Here is a 16822-nt window from a genome sequence, read left to right as displayed (position 1 = left end):
CTTGACCTCTGCTGCCCAGGAGAGCCATGACTAGGTCCCCTGGGGGCAAATTCCAGGCAGGTTGAGTTGGGATGAACAGCAGGAGAAAACGCCTTGGCAGGAAGTGCCCTTCAGCACTGGGGTCTGCTCCCTGGAGGGCCAGTGGTGGGACGGGGCTACAAGCCCCCCTCCCTCTCTGCCGTTGTTCTGCTGTCCCTTTTGACGCTCCCACCCTAAACATGTTTTATCCTTTGTAAGTCCCACTGATTGTAATTGTGTTAACCATCAAGGATGCATGCTTAGGGCTGCAGCCTTGTTTTAATCCATGATTCAATTACAATCCTATGTGAAAAGTTGCTTCATTTCAAGTCAACCACAGCAGTGCGTGGGGTGGGGGTGGGGGTGGGGGTGGGGGTGGAGAGCGGGGACAGCGAGCTCTATGACAGCAGAGGCCCTGGCTTGTCTTCTCTGTCACTTGCTTAAGTGCCCCCCTGCCAGCCCCACCCCCCGGAAAATACTCTTGATGAGAGAGGAGGACAGACTATTTTGTATCGATTCTATGGAGACTTGCAGAGCAAATCCTAGAACCGGATTACTTTCCAGGCATCATAAGAGGACCCAACGTCGGCACCAGTCCCAGCCCGCAACAGCATGAATGCACAGAGGTGTCTGTTTGGTCATATGCAGGACCGGCGCTGCCATAGAGGCAACTCAGGCGGCGGCCTAGAGCACCAAGCAAATGAGGGTGCCGAACGGGAGCTGCTCTCCTAGAGCAGCTTCCGGGCGCGTTGTTCCAAAGCCGCCGCCCCGGCCGCCCGCCAACCCCAGCGTCCTGGCTTCAAAGCCAGCGCCCGGCCGGAAGCCGCTCCTGGCTTCGAAGCCAGGATGCTGGGGTTGGGGGTGGAGGCTTCAGAACGGCGCACCAGGAAGCCACTTCCAGGTGCGCCGCTTCGAAGCCTCCGCCCCACCCCCCAACCCCAGCATCCTGGCTTCAAAGCTGGGAGCGGGCGCTGGACGGAGGCTTCAGAATGGCGCGCCAGGAAGCCACTTCCAGGTGCGCCGCTTCGAAGCCTCCGCTCCGCCCCCCAACCCCAGCGTCCTGGCTTCAAAGCGGGGAGCGGGCACGCACACGGGGGGGCGGGGCGGAGGCTTCAGAACGTGCCTGCCTCATTGAAATCGCATCTCCAACTGCAGAGAGGGTGGCCTAGGAATTAAATGAAGGCAGAGCTAAAGGAGCAGCAGCCTCGCCGCCGCTAACCCCTGTGCTCCTGGTCCAGCTGTGCCCACGCCACCTTCCTTCCCCTGCGCATCAGCCACATGCTCCTGGCGCTTCCAGGCCCCCAGCGCCACCTGCCTAGAGGGCCATCACTGCCGAGCGGGGCTGGGCTGCAAAGGCGCGCCGGCGCGCTGTGCAATTAAGCCAGATGTGCTCGCTTAAAAATCAGCAGGGGGCAGAAGTGAGTGCAGGCCAACCTCATGAAGGGGGAGGAGTCAGTCCAGGGGGCTGCCAGTCGGGGGGCTCTGAGCCTTGTGCCAGGGTTCAGCAGCGGTCGGGGGGGATGGGAAGACGGCACGTGGAAGACGGCGACTTCCGCGCACACGCGCACCCCACTGCCCCATCCTGACCAGAAGTGTGTGGGGTAGGGTGACTGCACACTGAAGGCAGCATGACAGCCCAAGGTACTTTGCTGCCTGAAAAGCAAAAAAAAAACCCCAGCACCCACCGTGGCTGGGGCCAAGTCTTCCTGCGCCTTTTGGGCCCCCACTTCCGGCTTCATCTCTCCCACCTCGCCCCCTCCCCACGTGGTCTCCTGCAGTCGCTTGTTTGCCATCAGCAGCAGCCCTGTCCAGGAGGCGGGGAAGGGCTCGTGCTCAGGATGGGTCACCAGCCTGCGCCTTCCCTGGGCGGAAGGGCGGCCGAGGCTTCACCCCCGCCCGCAGCCAGCCGCACGGTTGCTCCTGTGGCCACGCGCCACCTCCGCCCTCGTGTGGGCCCGCACCTCCCCTCGGAGGGGGCCCGGAGCCAGGGGCTGGGGCAGCGCGGGGAGAGCGCCGGGCCTGACGGCCGGTGTCACTTCCTAGCATGGCAGTCAAGATCATGAAAAACCTGTTCTCTGTCGCTTGGGACTGGCCGGTCTACGCCTGCATCGAGTTCCAGCAAGGATGGCTGGCGCTGAGCACCCCGCAGCAGTTCTTAGAAGGCACGCGTCTGCTGGCCAGGTAAGGGAGCCCCCAACGGAAAGCTCCCCGACCCGGGCCCTGCGGCTGCCCCTCCTCAGGCGATCCGCACCGCACCGCAGCCACCCTCCCTTCTCCCCGCCGTCCATATTGAGAGGGGCTTGACTGGACCCCTCCCCCACCCCACAACCATCCCGCTCCATTTCCTCCATCTACATCTGTTGTAGCTCTGAGTGCCCCTGGGGGACAAAAGGCCCTGTGGCAGGACCTCCTCCATGGCTGTTCCCCCTACCCTCTGTGGTAAGGATAGGATCTGCTATGGAGGAGAGGCAAATTCCTTAGTAAAAATGGTGCGGGAGGGGCGCATCATCCCTCCTCCCTCCCCATGTGCTGCTGGCTCTGGTCAGCATGGGGCCTTCCTCTCCCCTCCCCCCAGCACAGCTGCTGGGCAGACGAAGCACCCGGTGGGCGACCCAGTCCCAGCGTCACCCAGGGTGGCTGGATGCTGAGAGGGACAGCTTGGCTGGGAAAGGCTGCCCACCCCATGGGCTGCTCTGGGCCTCCCTTTCAGGACTGCCAGGGAGCTTCTTGGCCAGAAGAGTGGGTGGCGCCCTCCATCACCCCAGCCCCATCGTAAGCCCCACAGGGCTCTGTTCCTCCACCCCACAGGGCCATGACAGAGTGTGACAGTCCACACATCCCCGGCATCTTTGGGGAGGCCGCCCTCATCCTCAGCAGCGAGGAGGACGAGCTGAGCAAGATGACGGCTTTGGCGCTGGTCATTGAGGTGAGCCAGAGGTCCGGAGGCTGCCTTGGGCGACCCACCGGCTGTGTCTCTCCTGCTGCGGGGCGGGGGGCCCTGTCCGTCGGGGCTGGCGGGCGGACCTTGCCCCCAAGAGAGGACCGCTCGGGGGACCGCACGAGCGCTTCACCTGGCGGGGACCTGTTGCCCGTCACCCTCTCCAGTTCCTCAAGAGCCCCTCTGCCGCCAAGCTGATGAACAGGTTCAACCTCAAGGACCACCTCGAGGACGGCGCGGCATCCTCCAATCCGGTCATCCGAGACCTTTGTGTGAAAGGGCTGAGCAGCTTTGTGTTCCAGCCAGGGAAGGTGAGTGCCGGAGGGGTCCTGAGCAGCTCTGCGTGCCGAGGGCGGGGTTGAAGAAGAGCCTCCGGGAGGCGGAGGAGCAGGAGACGGCAGCAGCACTGGGGCTCAGGGCTGTGGCCACCAGAGAGGCCAGCCATGGAAAAGTGCCTCTCTAATGAGGCGGGGGGGGGGGGGCAGCCTGGCCTCTCTTGCCCACCAGAGGCAATGCCGCCTCAGGGGGCGTGTGTTGCCCTCTGGTGCCCCCCGCAGCTTCCTGGCAGCTGGGATAGGGGAGTGGAGAAGGGGGCGCCGCTTTTTGAGATGAGGAGCCCATGAAGGACAGGTGAGTTCCTAAAGATGCGAAAGGCAGGGCGGGGTGGGGGGTGGCAGAGAAAGGCAGCCGAAGGGGTCTTTGGTGCATCACCCTCAGTCGGCGGGAGCCCCCGGCTGCCTTTCAACGGCTCCAGCGGGAACCTCTCAGGGATGGGGCGGGGGGGCCTCTCATCTGTCCCATCCATCTTTGGCCGTCTCCTCTTCCATGAAGCCTTTGCTCAGAGGGCATGGATTGGCCTAGGTCCATTTAAGTGTATAGGTGCAAATTTAGAAATACTTCCCATAATTTAAATATTATTTATTTATTTATTTATTTATTTATTTTATTTAAAATATTTATATCCCGCCCTATATCAATAAGATCTCAGGGCGGCATACAGATAAAAGCATACAGTATAAAATCAGTAAATAGAAAAACAATACACTGTGGAAAATGCTCTAACTAGGCCACATTTTATTATTTTCTACATTTTTTTATACTTCCCAATAGCTGAACTTCTCTGGGCAGTTCACAATCCAAACCATAAAATGCAACATGAAAAGACACATAAAAAGTTTGAAAGTACCACGTAAAACCCAAGTAAAACCCAACAGCAGTTACAGCCCAAGGAAACCCCATGAGCACAGGTGTGTTTCCAGGAGGTGATATTGAAAGGTAAGAATCATAAAATCATAGAATAGCAGAGTTGGAAGGGGCCTACAAGGCCATCGAGTCCAACCCACTGCTCAATAATAATAATAATAATAATAATAATAATAATAATAATAATAATAATAATAATAATTTATTTCTTACCCGCCTCTCCATTCTGATCGAGGCTGAAAACAACAGTAAATATAAAATACATAAAAATGGCGCATTTACTGCCTCCTGAACTGCGCGAGGGTTAGGGCTTTGCAGAAGGTGGGTGCTGCTACTGAGAAGGCCAGACGTTGGGGTGTGGCAGGGTGAACTTCCATTAGTTCCGGAATGACCACCCAGGCCTCCTCTGCTGATCTTAAACGTCACCTGGGCATGTATGATGAGGGAAGGCGGCCTGCTAGGTATTCTGGCCCCAAGATGTTTTGGGGCTTTGCAGGACAATAACATAACCTTGTACGTCGCTCGGTAGCTAACTGGCATCCAGTGCGGTTCTTTTAAAGCAGGCGTCATGTGAGCATAGCTGGGTGTCCCAGTGAGCACCCTAGCTGAGGCCTTCTGCACTAGCTGCAGCTGCTGGACCGCAGACCAGGGTAGCCCCGCAGAGAGCACATTGCAGTAGTCTAATTGTGAGGTGACCAGTGGATGGATGACCGTGGCTAGGCTAGCCCTATACAGGAATGCGTGTAGTTTATTTATTTATTTATTTATTTATTTATTTTATATATTTATTACATGTTTATACTGCCCATCAGCTGAAGCTCTCTGGGCAGTGCACAAATAAATTTAAAATGTTAAAAGTTAAAAAGGCAATATAAAACCAGCTAAGTTTTCAGGAGGCGTTTAAAAGACGTTACGTTTTCCGCCACCCAAACCGCATGAGGGAGGGTTTTCCGGAGGGTGGGTGGGGGCCGCCACTGAGAAGGCTTCATGGCGGCCTCTTGTTTGTTTCGGAATGGCTGGCAGGGCCTCCTCTGAGGACCGTAGTTGTCATCCAGGTGCATACAAGGGAAGGCCGTCTGCTAGGTATGCTGGTCCCTTGTATGTGGCTCGGTAGCTAACAGGCAGCCAGTGTACCAACCATAGTTGGCCATGGATGCTCCGGGCCACCGAGGCCTCCAGTGACAAAGATGGATCCAGGAGCACCCCCGAACGATGTTCCTGCTCCTTCAGAGGGAGTGCAACCCTGTCCCAAACAGGCGGACAGCCCAATTCCTGGACCTGGGAACTGTCCTATTGGGATTCTGCTTCCGTTTACTGGCCACCGTCCAGGCTCCCCCCTCCCCCGCACTCCCCCTTCTTCTTATTTTCCCCATCAATGTTTTCAGGCCCCCTTACCTGCTGAACAGCCGTCGAGGTGGTATACAATTTTTAAGAATTCAACCTTAAAGCAATAAAAACAAGGACAGTAAATACATTAAAACCTTTAAAACTACATATTTAAAGAGGATCTGGGCTGGACAGCCCCTTATTATTATTATTATTTATTTATTTATATAGCACCATCAATGTACATGGTGCTGTACAGAGTAAAACAGTAAATAGCAAGACTCTGCCGCATAGGCTTACAATCTAATAAAATCATAGTAAAACAATAAGGAGGGGAAGAGAATGCAAACAGGCACAGGGTAGGGTAAGCAGGCACAGGGTAGGGTAAAACTAACAGTATAAAGTCTGCACAACATCAAGTTTTAAAAGCTTTAGGACCAAGTAGGGTACATGGGCCACCCTGTCCAACAGCAACAGGGAAGGGGTCACCCTCCCTCACCCAGTGTCAACTGGACCACCCTTCCCCTCCCTCCCTCCCGCTGCCTCTTCCTTACTGCCAGGCACTGGGCACCCTCCTCAGGGCGATTCCATTTCCTTTCGTTTTGTGCTTATAGTGTAAAGAGCGCTTTGTGTGCAGTGGCAACGTATAAATGCTTCTTTTCAAGAATAAGGCTGCAATCCTGTGTACACGTAAACCTATTGGACTCCTTTTGACTTACTTCTGAGTAGACATGTGTAGGATGGAACTGTAAAACAATGCTTTTGTGGTGGAGTGGGGTGGGCTTGAGCGTTCATGATGCGTGGTTTGAAAAGCCACATAAATGCTGATTTTATGAAGGAAACGTGACACCTGCTGTGGGGCAGGAAGGAGCAGCGGGCGGCTTCTAGCTGTTCTTCACAGGGGTGGGGTGGGATGGGGGGCATTGTACCTCCTTCTCCAATGACCAGCAGATGATGAGGCCTTTTGGAAGACGCCTCTGTCCTCCACTCCCCTTTCATAAGAACGTAAGAAGAGCCCTGATGCTGGATCAGACCAAGGGTCCATCTAGTCCAGCACTCTGTTCGCCTCGAATACTGGAGGTAGCACACAACCATCAGGGCTAGTAGCAATGGATAGCCTTTGTCTCCTGGAATTTATCCAACCCCCTTTTCAAGCCATCCAAATTGGTGGCCATCACTACATCTTGTGGTAGTGAGTTCCACAATTTGACGATGCGCTGTGTGAAGAAGTCCTTCCTTTTACTGGTCCTGGATCTCCCACCAATCGGTTTCATGGGATGACCCCTTTGGGTTCAAGTATTTTGAGAGAGGGAGAAAAAGGTCTCCCTGTCCACATTCTCCACACCATGCATAATTTTGTACACCTCTATCAGGTGTACACCTCTATTTTGTACACCTCAGCCTCCTTTTTCCCAAGCTAAACAATCCCAGCTGATGCAACTTCCCTCATAGGGAAGATGCTCCAGTCCCTTCATCATTTCAGTTGCCCTTTTCTGCCCTTTTTCCAGCTCTATAATACCCATTTTTAGGGGTGGTGACCAGAGCTGCACACGGTGTTCTAAGTGTGGTCACACCATAGATTTGAATAAGGGCAGTTCTGATACTGGCCATTGTCTTCTCCATTCCTTTCCTTATCATGCCTAACATGGAGTTTGCCTTTCCCTCATGCTTGCTCAGGTCAAGCTTCTCCGAGAAGAGCTCCCAACCCTGATCGCCTCCATGTTCAGCGGGCCTAAAGAGCACATCCTCGAGGGACTGGGAGCTATCATGACCACAGTCTATGAGATGGATGGCCAGGGGATTGGGCCTCTCTGCGTGGACCTGGCTCTGAATGTTCGCTCATTCTTTGAGGATGTGAGTTCCGGTTCTTCGGAATAAGGGCTCTCACGAGGGCATCAGAAGCCCCCGCTGGGTCATCCAGGGCCGCGGGCCACTTCTCACACCAGCCCCCTTACTGCCTCTGATACTGGAGGCAGCATAGCGTCCCCAGCACCAAGCCACGCTGTGGAGAGAGAGCTCTTCCCTTCTTAATCTCCATCTGACATCAAAAGCACACCAAAGTCAGGGTGCCACCAATGAAAAGCCCCTTTCTCTACTCACAGTGAGCACAGTGCTCAGACACGGACCAGTGGCCAGGGCAGTGGTCTACGTATTGGGCAAGACCTGTCCCCTTGCCTGGTCCCCGTCAGTAACAGACCCCCACTGCGTTTGGCCCCAAAGACAGCTTCCTGGCAAACAGCTTCCCAAGGCAGCCCCATGTACAATGCAATGCACTAAGTCACATGGGATGCTAGCAGGGCATTGACTCCACAGCGCACCCCCAGCTCTGAGATGGATTGGGGCCCTAGCATCAGACTGAAGGCCGCGTCCCGGGAGGAAAGCTTGCAGGCGCTTGGTATGTTTAGCCAGGAGAAGAGGCTCCAGGGTTTGCCGCCTGCAAATGTTTGAAAGGCTGTCATGTAGATGATGATGGAGCAAATTTGTTTTCTGTTGCTCCCCAAGGCAGGATCTGAATTACAAGAGAGGGCCTTTAGACCGGGGGTTAGAAATGGCCACCTGCTGAGGAATCAGAATTGTGGGGTTGGAAGGTCACCACAGGGATCATCTAGCCCAACCCTCTTCAATGTGCAGGAAAACCGTTTAAACCATCCCAGAGAGGCGGCTGTCCAGCCTCTTCTTAGAAACCTGCAGAGATGGAGAAGCCCCCACCTCCGTAGTTAGACTATTCCACTGTTGTACAGATCTTGCTGTCAGGAAGTTTCCCCTTATATTGAATCAAAATCTAGGCGGCTGTATCTTATACCCGTTATTTTGGGTCCTAATTTCTGTGGCCGTGGAAGGTAGTTCTTGACCATCTTCCCTGTGGCGCGCTTTGATGCGCCTGAACACTGCTCACACGTCTCCCCTCAGTCTCCTTTTGTCCAGACTGAACGTCCCCAGTTCTTTCAGCCTGTCCTGAAGTCCCTGCATCACCTTTGTTGCCCTCCTCTGAACCTGAACAAGCGGCATGCTGCAGCTACTGGTATTCAGCATCAACGGCAGGAGCTGGACTAGACGGTCCGTGGGATTCTCTGACATGCGCCATTTCAAACGCTGTTGGTGGGGGAAGTGGTGGTGGGGAGCTGCAGTTCATGCCTTTAGGTTTTAGGCAGAGGCTCCTGGATTGGCAGAGAATGAAAAAACAGAGTGTGCTCGGCTCCCCCTTACTCCAAGCCTGCCAGGGGCTTCACCTAGACTTTCAATATCATGGATGAGAGCAGAGAGCCCCCTGCCCCCCACCCCACGCACACACTTTCGTCCGTGTTCCTTCCAAAGCACAGAAGAGCCTTCCCCTCATTCTCTGGCCGTGTGCTATCACCAAAGTAACCAAGCTGAATTCCATGCACTGTGACCTATATTAGCCAAATGTCACATGCAGAGGTGAGGAGGGGTTGCTTCCCCTCCTACACCCAGAAGCCCCTGCTAAATTCAGTCAAAACTCCGGGCTATTAGGAAACACAGAGGGGTCCAGCAAGGCCACCGGAAGAATATTGTTCTGCAGCAAGAACGGCTGAAGACAGCTCTTGCCCTGGCTTCCGGAGGGAAGGGCCGATCCGGCACTGGGTCCGTGGCCCAGGCACACCTCGCTCCATGCAAGTGGTGTGGAACTCCTGCCTAGCACCGTCTTGTAGGGCAGGCAGGGTTTCCCTGACCGGAAATGGTGAGGTCGGCAGGCAGAGGGTACGTTTGGGCCAAGGCCTGGAAGCAGCCTTCCCGGCCAGCAAGCGTGAACCTGTCCCAGCGAAGGGCTCGTGGGAGGGCCTGCGCCAGGCCATCCCGCAGCGGTGCTCCTGTGCGCTTTACCTCACGTGGATTTCAGAGGTGCTTGTGGGGGGGGGGTGTCGTCCCCAGGAAAGCGCCGGCGTGCGTGCAATGGCCATCTCGTTGTTCGGGCAGCTGGTGATGAGAGCGAAAGAAGCTGACAAGACCCTCCTGGAGAAGGAAGTTGTGCACAGCCTGCTCCCTTTGCTGCTCCACCTGAAAGACCGGGACGGCACAGTTGCCATGGCAAGTCTAGAGGCCCACGCGGGACAGAGCCAAGCCCCTCCTCAGGCGCATTTCCCCAGCCCATGGCGGGGGTGTTCCGTAGCCCCCTTTTAGAGCACCTACTTTAGGGCCAGCACTTCCACGGCACAGGCTGAATCCCCTACTCAGGCGGTGGAGGGGGGGATTGGTGGATCACGCCCACCCACCCCGACATCACTGGGCCCCCTGCGGGCACTGCTGCTACACCTGCCTCCCCCCCACACACACATTCTGGCAAAGGCCCCTGAGGGAGTGCGGCCAGCGAGCCACGCTTCTTGGAGGGTGAGCCCCCCCTCACAACTCTCTCGCTCTGAGCCCTCCCCCGAAGTGAGTGCTCTGGAGAGGCCGTCTGCCTGATCTGTTCCTCAGGGGCTGTGGCGCATGTCCTCCCCCCCTCCGCATGGCGGTGGGACCGCTTGCGCTGCCCTGCTTTGCACAAGGAAAGGCCCGGGTTCAACTGCTGGAGGCCTCTCCGGTGACAGCTGGGGAAGGAAGACCGACTCACACACACACACACACACACACACAATCCCCAGAGAGCGGCCGGTGAGGGCACTGACTGATTTGATGGCATTTATAGCTTGCCTTTTCCCTCTCCCAAGGAATCCAAGCCAGCTCACACTTTAACATTTTATTTTTACATTTTTAGTGCAGTCGACATTTATTTCTAGTTCTGATAAAGGAAAAGGAAAGGAACCTCTCGTGCAAGCACTGAGTCATTGCTGACTCTTGGAGGGACGCCAGCTTTCGCTGACGTTTTCTTGGCAGGCCTTATAGTGGGGTGGTTTGCCGTTGCCTAAGGGATTTACACCAAAAGACATACACAATACAATAGAAAAGCAATATAAACATAATAAATGGTTCAAAACACCACAATAAAGAAACAATCAAGCAAAGCAGGAAAGCCCCGAGTCACCACGGAGGTTTCCACAACGTGCCACAGTGGTGCTGAGTCGGATGGCCCATGGCTGCCTCTTGGCAAAAGGCGGCTTCCGAGCCTCCCAGCATGGTGGTGATCCAGGCCACTGCTCCCCGTGGCTCGAACCTCGGGTGGCTTCTGCCTCCCACCTCCCAAACTGAGGACGTTCCCGGACTGGGGAGCCACCACTGAAAAGGCCACTAGCCTTAGTAGCTCCCCATCTCCCGCCATCTGGTGGAGGCTTCTGAGGAGGACCTTGGAGTCCCGGCAGGGGTATGGGAGAGGAGGAGGAAGAGGCGCCACAGTTGCCCTGGCCCTAAGCCCTCAGAGGGAGCCCTGCCGGGGAAGGCCTCTCCCTGCCTAGGCCAGCTGCAGCTCTTCTGCTGCCCCAAGCAGCTGCATTGCTCCAGCGGAAGAGGACCCCACCCCCACCCCGTTCTTTCACAGCAGCTGTCTCCATGCATGTCGCTCAGTTGGAGTCTTCAGCCTGTTCTTGTCCCGAACAAACACCTGGGTTGAGCAAGGAGTGGGATCCCCCCACCCCACCCTTGCTTGAATCCTGCACGAAACAAGCACAGATAGCAACCCTGGAATTTTTTAAAAATTATTATTATTATTATTATTATTATTATTATTATTATTATTATTATTATATACCGCCCCATAGCCGAAGCTCTCTGGGTGGTTTACAAAGATTAAAACACTGAACGTTAAAACCGATACACAAATTTTAGAACCATAAAAACAGATGACATACCAGGACAGACAGTATCTATTTAGAACAACTATTCTGGGGTCAGCTAAAAAAACTCAACATATGTCTGGGAGAAGAGAAAAGTCTTGCCAAAAAGCTAACAATGTTGATGCCAGGAGAGCCTCATCAGGGAGAATGTTCCATAATTGGGGGGGCCACCACTGAAAAGGCCCTCTCCCTTGTTGCCAGCCTCCAAGCTTCCCTCAGAGTAGGCACCTGGAGGAGGACCAGAGGAAGAGTCAATACAGGGCTCTTGTGGAGCACCTCAGGACTGAGTCAGGCTACTAGGCCCTAACACAGTGGTATCATAGAATCATATCATACTATAGTAGAGTTAGAAGAGGCCTATAAGGCCATCGAGTCCAACCGCCTGCTCAATGCAGGGATCCACCCTACAGCATACTTGACAGATGATGAAGAGCGCCCTGGTATTTAAGGGGAGCGAAGGAAAGGCTGGGAAGACACACACTGCCCCACAGGATGGCCCAGCCCCACTGCCGGAGAGGGACAGTCCAGCAAGGCTCCGACAACCCTTTTTAATACACAAACTCGGGAAGGTGGTGAGGTCCAAAGGGTCGCCGAGACGGGGCTGGGGGTTGCCCCCTTGACACAGCTGCCGTCCTTGTGTATCTCACGTGGTGACCCAGCTTCCCCTTTGCTTGCAGAGATGCAAACTGGCCCTTTTGCATTGTGGCGTCTTCCTTGGATGGGGTCACCTGAAGCTGATGTTTCGCAGCCTGGCCTGGGACGACCTCCGGAGCTGCTTGGTGAAAGTCTGGAAATACCTGGTCAGTGATTGCGTGGGCCGGCAGGCAGGGTTTTTAAAGATACCAAATTATCCATATAGATAAGGTCACGTGGCCACTTATTAATAGCCAGCAAACGGCACATTTATGAATATCAAAAATGTGAATCGGATTATAGAGCACTGCTCACTTGGCTCAGCACTGTCACAGTGTTTTTCATGAACCCACTGGAGGGGGATCAGACCAAAGGAAGGGGTCTGTCTAGTCCACTGGGGTGGCCCAATGGGAAGGGGAAAGGGCCCATCTTCCCTGCTCTGGTCCCGCCCGTACCCTTTGCATCCGGTAGCCGACTCCCTCTGGACCTGCAGGCCCCAATGAGCCATCGTGACTAATAGCTGCCAATGGGCCTGGCCCTCCTCCAATTTCTAGAACCTCCCCACACACACATACTTTAAAGTCATCCAACCTAAGAGCCACCAATGCCTCATTTGACAGTGGGTTCCATAAATTAATGGCACTCACGCCAATGATGGGCAAACCACGAGTAGCCCACAATGAGTGTCCTGAAGGAAGTCCGTGGCCCAAAGGGGGCTGCCTGGGGGTTTCTGTTGGCTCAATGGACCAGGTTGACAGCTATGGCCAGTAGTGCCACCAACCCTCAGTTTGGGGTGTGAGAGGAGGGAATCCAGTCCCATGGGCCCCCCTTCTTTTCCCTTGCCCATGAGGCTGGCATGAAAGGATGCAGTGCCCCCACGCAGCCCCAGCTCGTGAACAAGGACACAGGCGTGCCTTGCGCTCCACTGGATCGTGACTCAGACTAAGAGATGCTTGTTAGAAGGGGCGGCCTCTGTCCATCCCCTCTTTTAAATCCCCTGCCACAGGGGAGGGCAACCGCTGGACCTCAGCCTGCAATCAGGCCTCTGGCAGCAGCAGCCTGACCCTTCCCTGGCAGTCCACAGAAGGGAGGGGGAGAGGGAAGGTCAGAGAGGGGATGGGTTGATCCCCTCCCTTTCAGCTCTGGCCCTGAGCAGCAGCAGCAGCAACATGTCTGCCAGGGAACATGGCCCTCAACCTCAAAAGGGCTGCCTGCCCCACCCCTGCCCTTCAATGGAAGCAGCAGCAGCAGCAGCACACCAGAACCAAAGCAGGTTCAACCAATGCAGGCGTCCCCATCACTCACAGGCCTCCGGATGGATGGATGAACAGACCCTGGCTGTGAGTCCGTCATGGGCCCATTGAAGCGCTGTCGATCTGCTGGCATTGGGAATTCAAGTGTGACTATGCAGGGGGAAATAGCACCATGTAACAAAAGCACTGAAAAGAGGCAAGCTCTGGTGCTTCAGGAATCATATAAAAGTTGTTTTATTGGTTAATATCCAATGATGGCTTGATGGCATCTGATATTCTTGCATTGTGTCATGGGGAAAAACGTTTGAAGAACACTGGTATATGGTTTAGGACAATGGATGGTGGGGTAGTGTGTAAACTACCATAATGTAATTAAAATGTAGTATTTTGTTGAGTATTTGTTATTTCAATATGTGGCTTTAAACACTCTGGGATCCATTGTTGATTGAAGGATGGTTTCCAGAAATAGAAATATGTAAATAAATGTAAACAAATAGGCGTAGCCCCCCCCTTTACAAGTCTAGCCCCATGCGCCCCCCCCTTGAGAAATTGAGACGTCCACGTTCCTGAGCCCCCGTAACTCCCGGTGGAGTTCCTCGTTGCTGGGCGCCGCCAGGGCAGTTGCACACCGGTCTTGTGTCCGCAACCCCCTTTCGGCTTCCATTGGGGTGACTGGCTTGATGCTCAGGTCAGTCCAGCCATGCAGAAGAAGTTATCTCCCCATCTGTAAGAAGGAACTGTTCCCAAATGGCCAAGGCATCAAACGTCCATTGGAAACATACGCCTGCCTTTTCTTTCTCTGCAGATGAGGAACAGCCATGGCAACATCCACCTCTTCCTATCCCAGGCCTTGGGATACCTCCATCACCCCCAGGGAGAGATAAGGCACGCGGCTGCACAGTTCACAGGTAAGCCAAGGGAAATGCCCTCTGCCCCTTCTGCAGAACGGCCTCTGGGATGTCGCTTGTGTGTGGGAGGGGGGCCTCCTCGGGCCACAGAGGGGACACTAGGAAAGCCCCACCCCACCCTACAGCCTCCATTCAAATACTGAATATTCGCTACATATTTTTGGGATGCATGAATAGGCAGCAAACCTTTGCTATTCGACAGGACTTTGAAGCAGCTGTTGGCAGGTTTTCCCCCAGTATGATTTATTAAGTTTTGTATCACACTCAATGATTAATTTGATTAATCTGGAAACAGCCCCTCGAATAAGTGCTGGAAATCGAAAATATTTCTATTTTGATGTCAAATTTCAAAGTGGAGATGTTTCAGGTTGGAGTGAAATGTCAATGTCCGAATCTGAATTGTGGAGCTTGCCCATTTCCCCCTGGTGCTATCCCACCCCCCACCCACCCCGCTTCTGTTCAGCTGGAAAGCAGGATCACGTGGGCAGCCATGAAGAAGCAGAGTTGGTGAATTGGTGCTGCGTCAGTCATATGACGCAGCCGCCAGTTCTCAGCCACTGCGGGGCAAATAGACGCAAATGCTCAGTAGCAAAGTTAGGGACTCACCCCGGCTTTTTTCTTCAGAGCGAGGTCACCACGGCCCTTCCACTGTGTGACCTCGCTCCGGCAGGGACCCAGGAGCCGTCTGGGGTGACAGCTGATTGCTCGCTGGATTGCTCGTTACATACCACCACCCTGCAGCAGCGAAACCACAGGGTTGAGTGGCAGAGCAGGGCCAAAGCAGCACTGTGAAGACCCCCCACCCCACCCCCACATCAAGAGAGAGAACACAATGGCCTTAAAGGACAAGACCCTGCTCAGTGATAGATGTGTGAATCCAGCTGAGTGTTTTGGGCTTCCGGAATTAATTTATATGGGCGTTGTGGTCCCTGAAATGTCTCTCAAGCCAAGTAACACAAAGTGGTGCCACAAAATATGCATTTACCGCTCAAATGGTATCAAGGATCTTTGCGATGATGAAACAAGCAAACGACATTATTGCGTACAATGCAATGTGGACAATTAGAAACCTAATCGAAATCGTGGCTGGCACATTCTTTAGTAATATGAAAGTTCTGTTCCTCTCAGCCAACAAAGCGGTCCTCCTTGAGCTCTTACAGTTGCCCTCCTGGCAAGCGTGGGGCACAGAGCGTGGGTCATGGTGTCTGGTGGGCGTCTCGTTCTCCCTGGGTCTCTCTGGGGGGCCTTTGACCTTTATAACTTGCACAGGGTCAAGGACCTCACCCTTACTTTCAAGCTTGGTCCTACTATTCTCAGTGTGGTCTAGTATTGACAACAGTAAGACGTGGACGAAAGGCTCCCTGCCCAAGGGATCTCTGCTCCCACCACCCAACCTACCCACTGGTGGCAACCTCCTTACAATGCCAAGCCTGCATCCTGTTGCTCACAGTGCCCTCATAACATGTACACGCAACTAGTCACGGCTGTCACTGATCACGTAGTCAGCCTGTGCAGATCATGAGGAGCACCACTCCTACGAAATACAAGGGCGCGTTGCATTCATGCTGTGTGAGACACAGGTGTTCTGGCCCCGGCCCCGACTTGCTCCCCACTTGCCTCCCTCCCCCACCCCACCAGTGCCTTGTAAAGTGCATCATTCACATGTGCATCGTTGCAGTGTTTATTTGGTAAATGCATAAAAGGCACCTGTGCCCTTGAAACACTGCCTTAAGTTGTGTGTGTGTGTGTGTTGTGGGATGGGGGGTGGGTGGGGAATCTGTCTGTTTGCCAGATTATTTGAGTCTGTAATGCTACTCAAGCGGTTCATCCCTGTATAGGTGAGACGCTCAACCATTACAGCTCTGAGCTATCAGAACACCTTGAACAGGAGGACATTTTGTACCTGAAGAAAGGTAAGGGGTCAACCACCTTCCTTTGAACGGCGTGGCCAGCAGGGATGCCACGTTGCCTGCCTGCCTGCCTGCCTGCCTGCCTGAGGGGGCCCGCCACTTTTGCCCATTGAGGGCTGTGGGGTGAGAAAGGAGAAGCTCTCACAACGGCACCCCAGTAGGGCGCTGGCTCTGCCATGTGTGAACCTGAGAGAGTTGTTCGGGAGAGGTGGACGTAGACGTTTTGCTGCTGGAAGGAAAATGTCTAAACGAGGCACCAAAGGTCGCAGAGTATTTCAAGCTGCTGCAGCCTCTCATGGCCCCCTTGGATCGAGGGCCCTCCTTAATCAGGTGGGTCTCCTCTGAGGGAAGGAAGCTGAGCACTGGAGTTAGGCCAAGAAGGCCAAGATGTGGCCCCTGTCCCCCAAAGCCAGGATCATTTCCAAGCCTGCCTGCAAATGGTGGGTTGGGGGGGGGGCACAGGAGAGCCACAAGACCATCTGGCCTCACGAGCAGCCAGGATGGGCAGACACACCATTGGCCTAGATCCAGGGGGCTCTGCACGAAGGCCCCTGGGACAGAGGTGGACTCAGGCAACTGCAGGGGGTGGGGGGGCCGGCTCACAAGCCCCACAGCCGCTTCACGCAAGCCCGATGGACTGGTGTAGCTGTCCTGGGAAAGGGAAACAGCCGTGGGATTGGGCTGATCAGGGCTTCCAGGCTCCAAGAGAATCCTCCGGTGTGACCTGACCCACGGCTTTCCCCTAGTTTTCCAGAAGACGGAATCAGGCCCAGATCCCAGCATGGTCCACTTTGCCAAAACCTACTGCGTGGCTTTGCAGAAGCTGTCCGTGGAACGGAGGTGAGCACCGAAGCCGCACATTGCGGGGCCTGAGGGCCCAGGCAGTGCCTTAGTCGAGGCCAGAAAA

The 16822-nt window shown here is 54.6% G+C and overlaps 1 protein-coding gene across 1 annotated transcript in view; it reads left to right on the top strand.

Annotated features, from left to right (window-relative positions):
* LOC134410256 (maestro heat-like repeat family member 5) overlaps nt 1-16759 on the top strand; it is a 60612-nt gene extending 43853 nt beyond the window's left edge. The window contains exons 22-30 of the mRNA XM_063143427.1: nt 2062-2199; nt 2827-2944; nt 3124-3267; nt 7163-7339; nt 9377-9532; nt 11889-12011; nt 13903-14005; nt 15844-15918; nt 16662-16759. Coding sequence (XP_062999497.1) covers nt 2062-2199; nt 2827-2944; nt 3124-3267; nt 7163-7339; nt 9377-9532; nt 11889-12011; nt 13903-14005; nt 15844-15918; nt 16662-16759 — 1132 coding nt within the window. The remainder of the gene's footprint in view (nt 1-2061; nt 2200-2826; nt 2945-3123; nt 3268-7162; nt 7340-9376; nt 9533-11888; nt 12012-13902; nt 14006-15843; nt 15919-16661) is intronic.
* The last annotated feature ends 63 nt before the right edge of the window (nt 16760-16822 follow it).

This window comes from Elgaria multicarinata, chromosome 17 (assembly GCF_023053635.1).
Source record: "Elgaria multicarinata webbii isolate HBS135686 ecotype San Diego chromosome 17, rElgMul1.1.pri, whole genome shotgun sequence".
NCBI lineage: Eukaryota > Metazoa > Chordata > Lepidosauria > Squamata > Anguidae > Elgaria > Elgaria multicarinata.
This window is presented reverse-complemented; position numbering and strand designations above follow the sequence as displayed.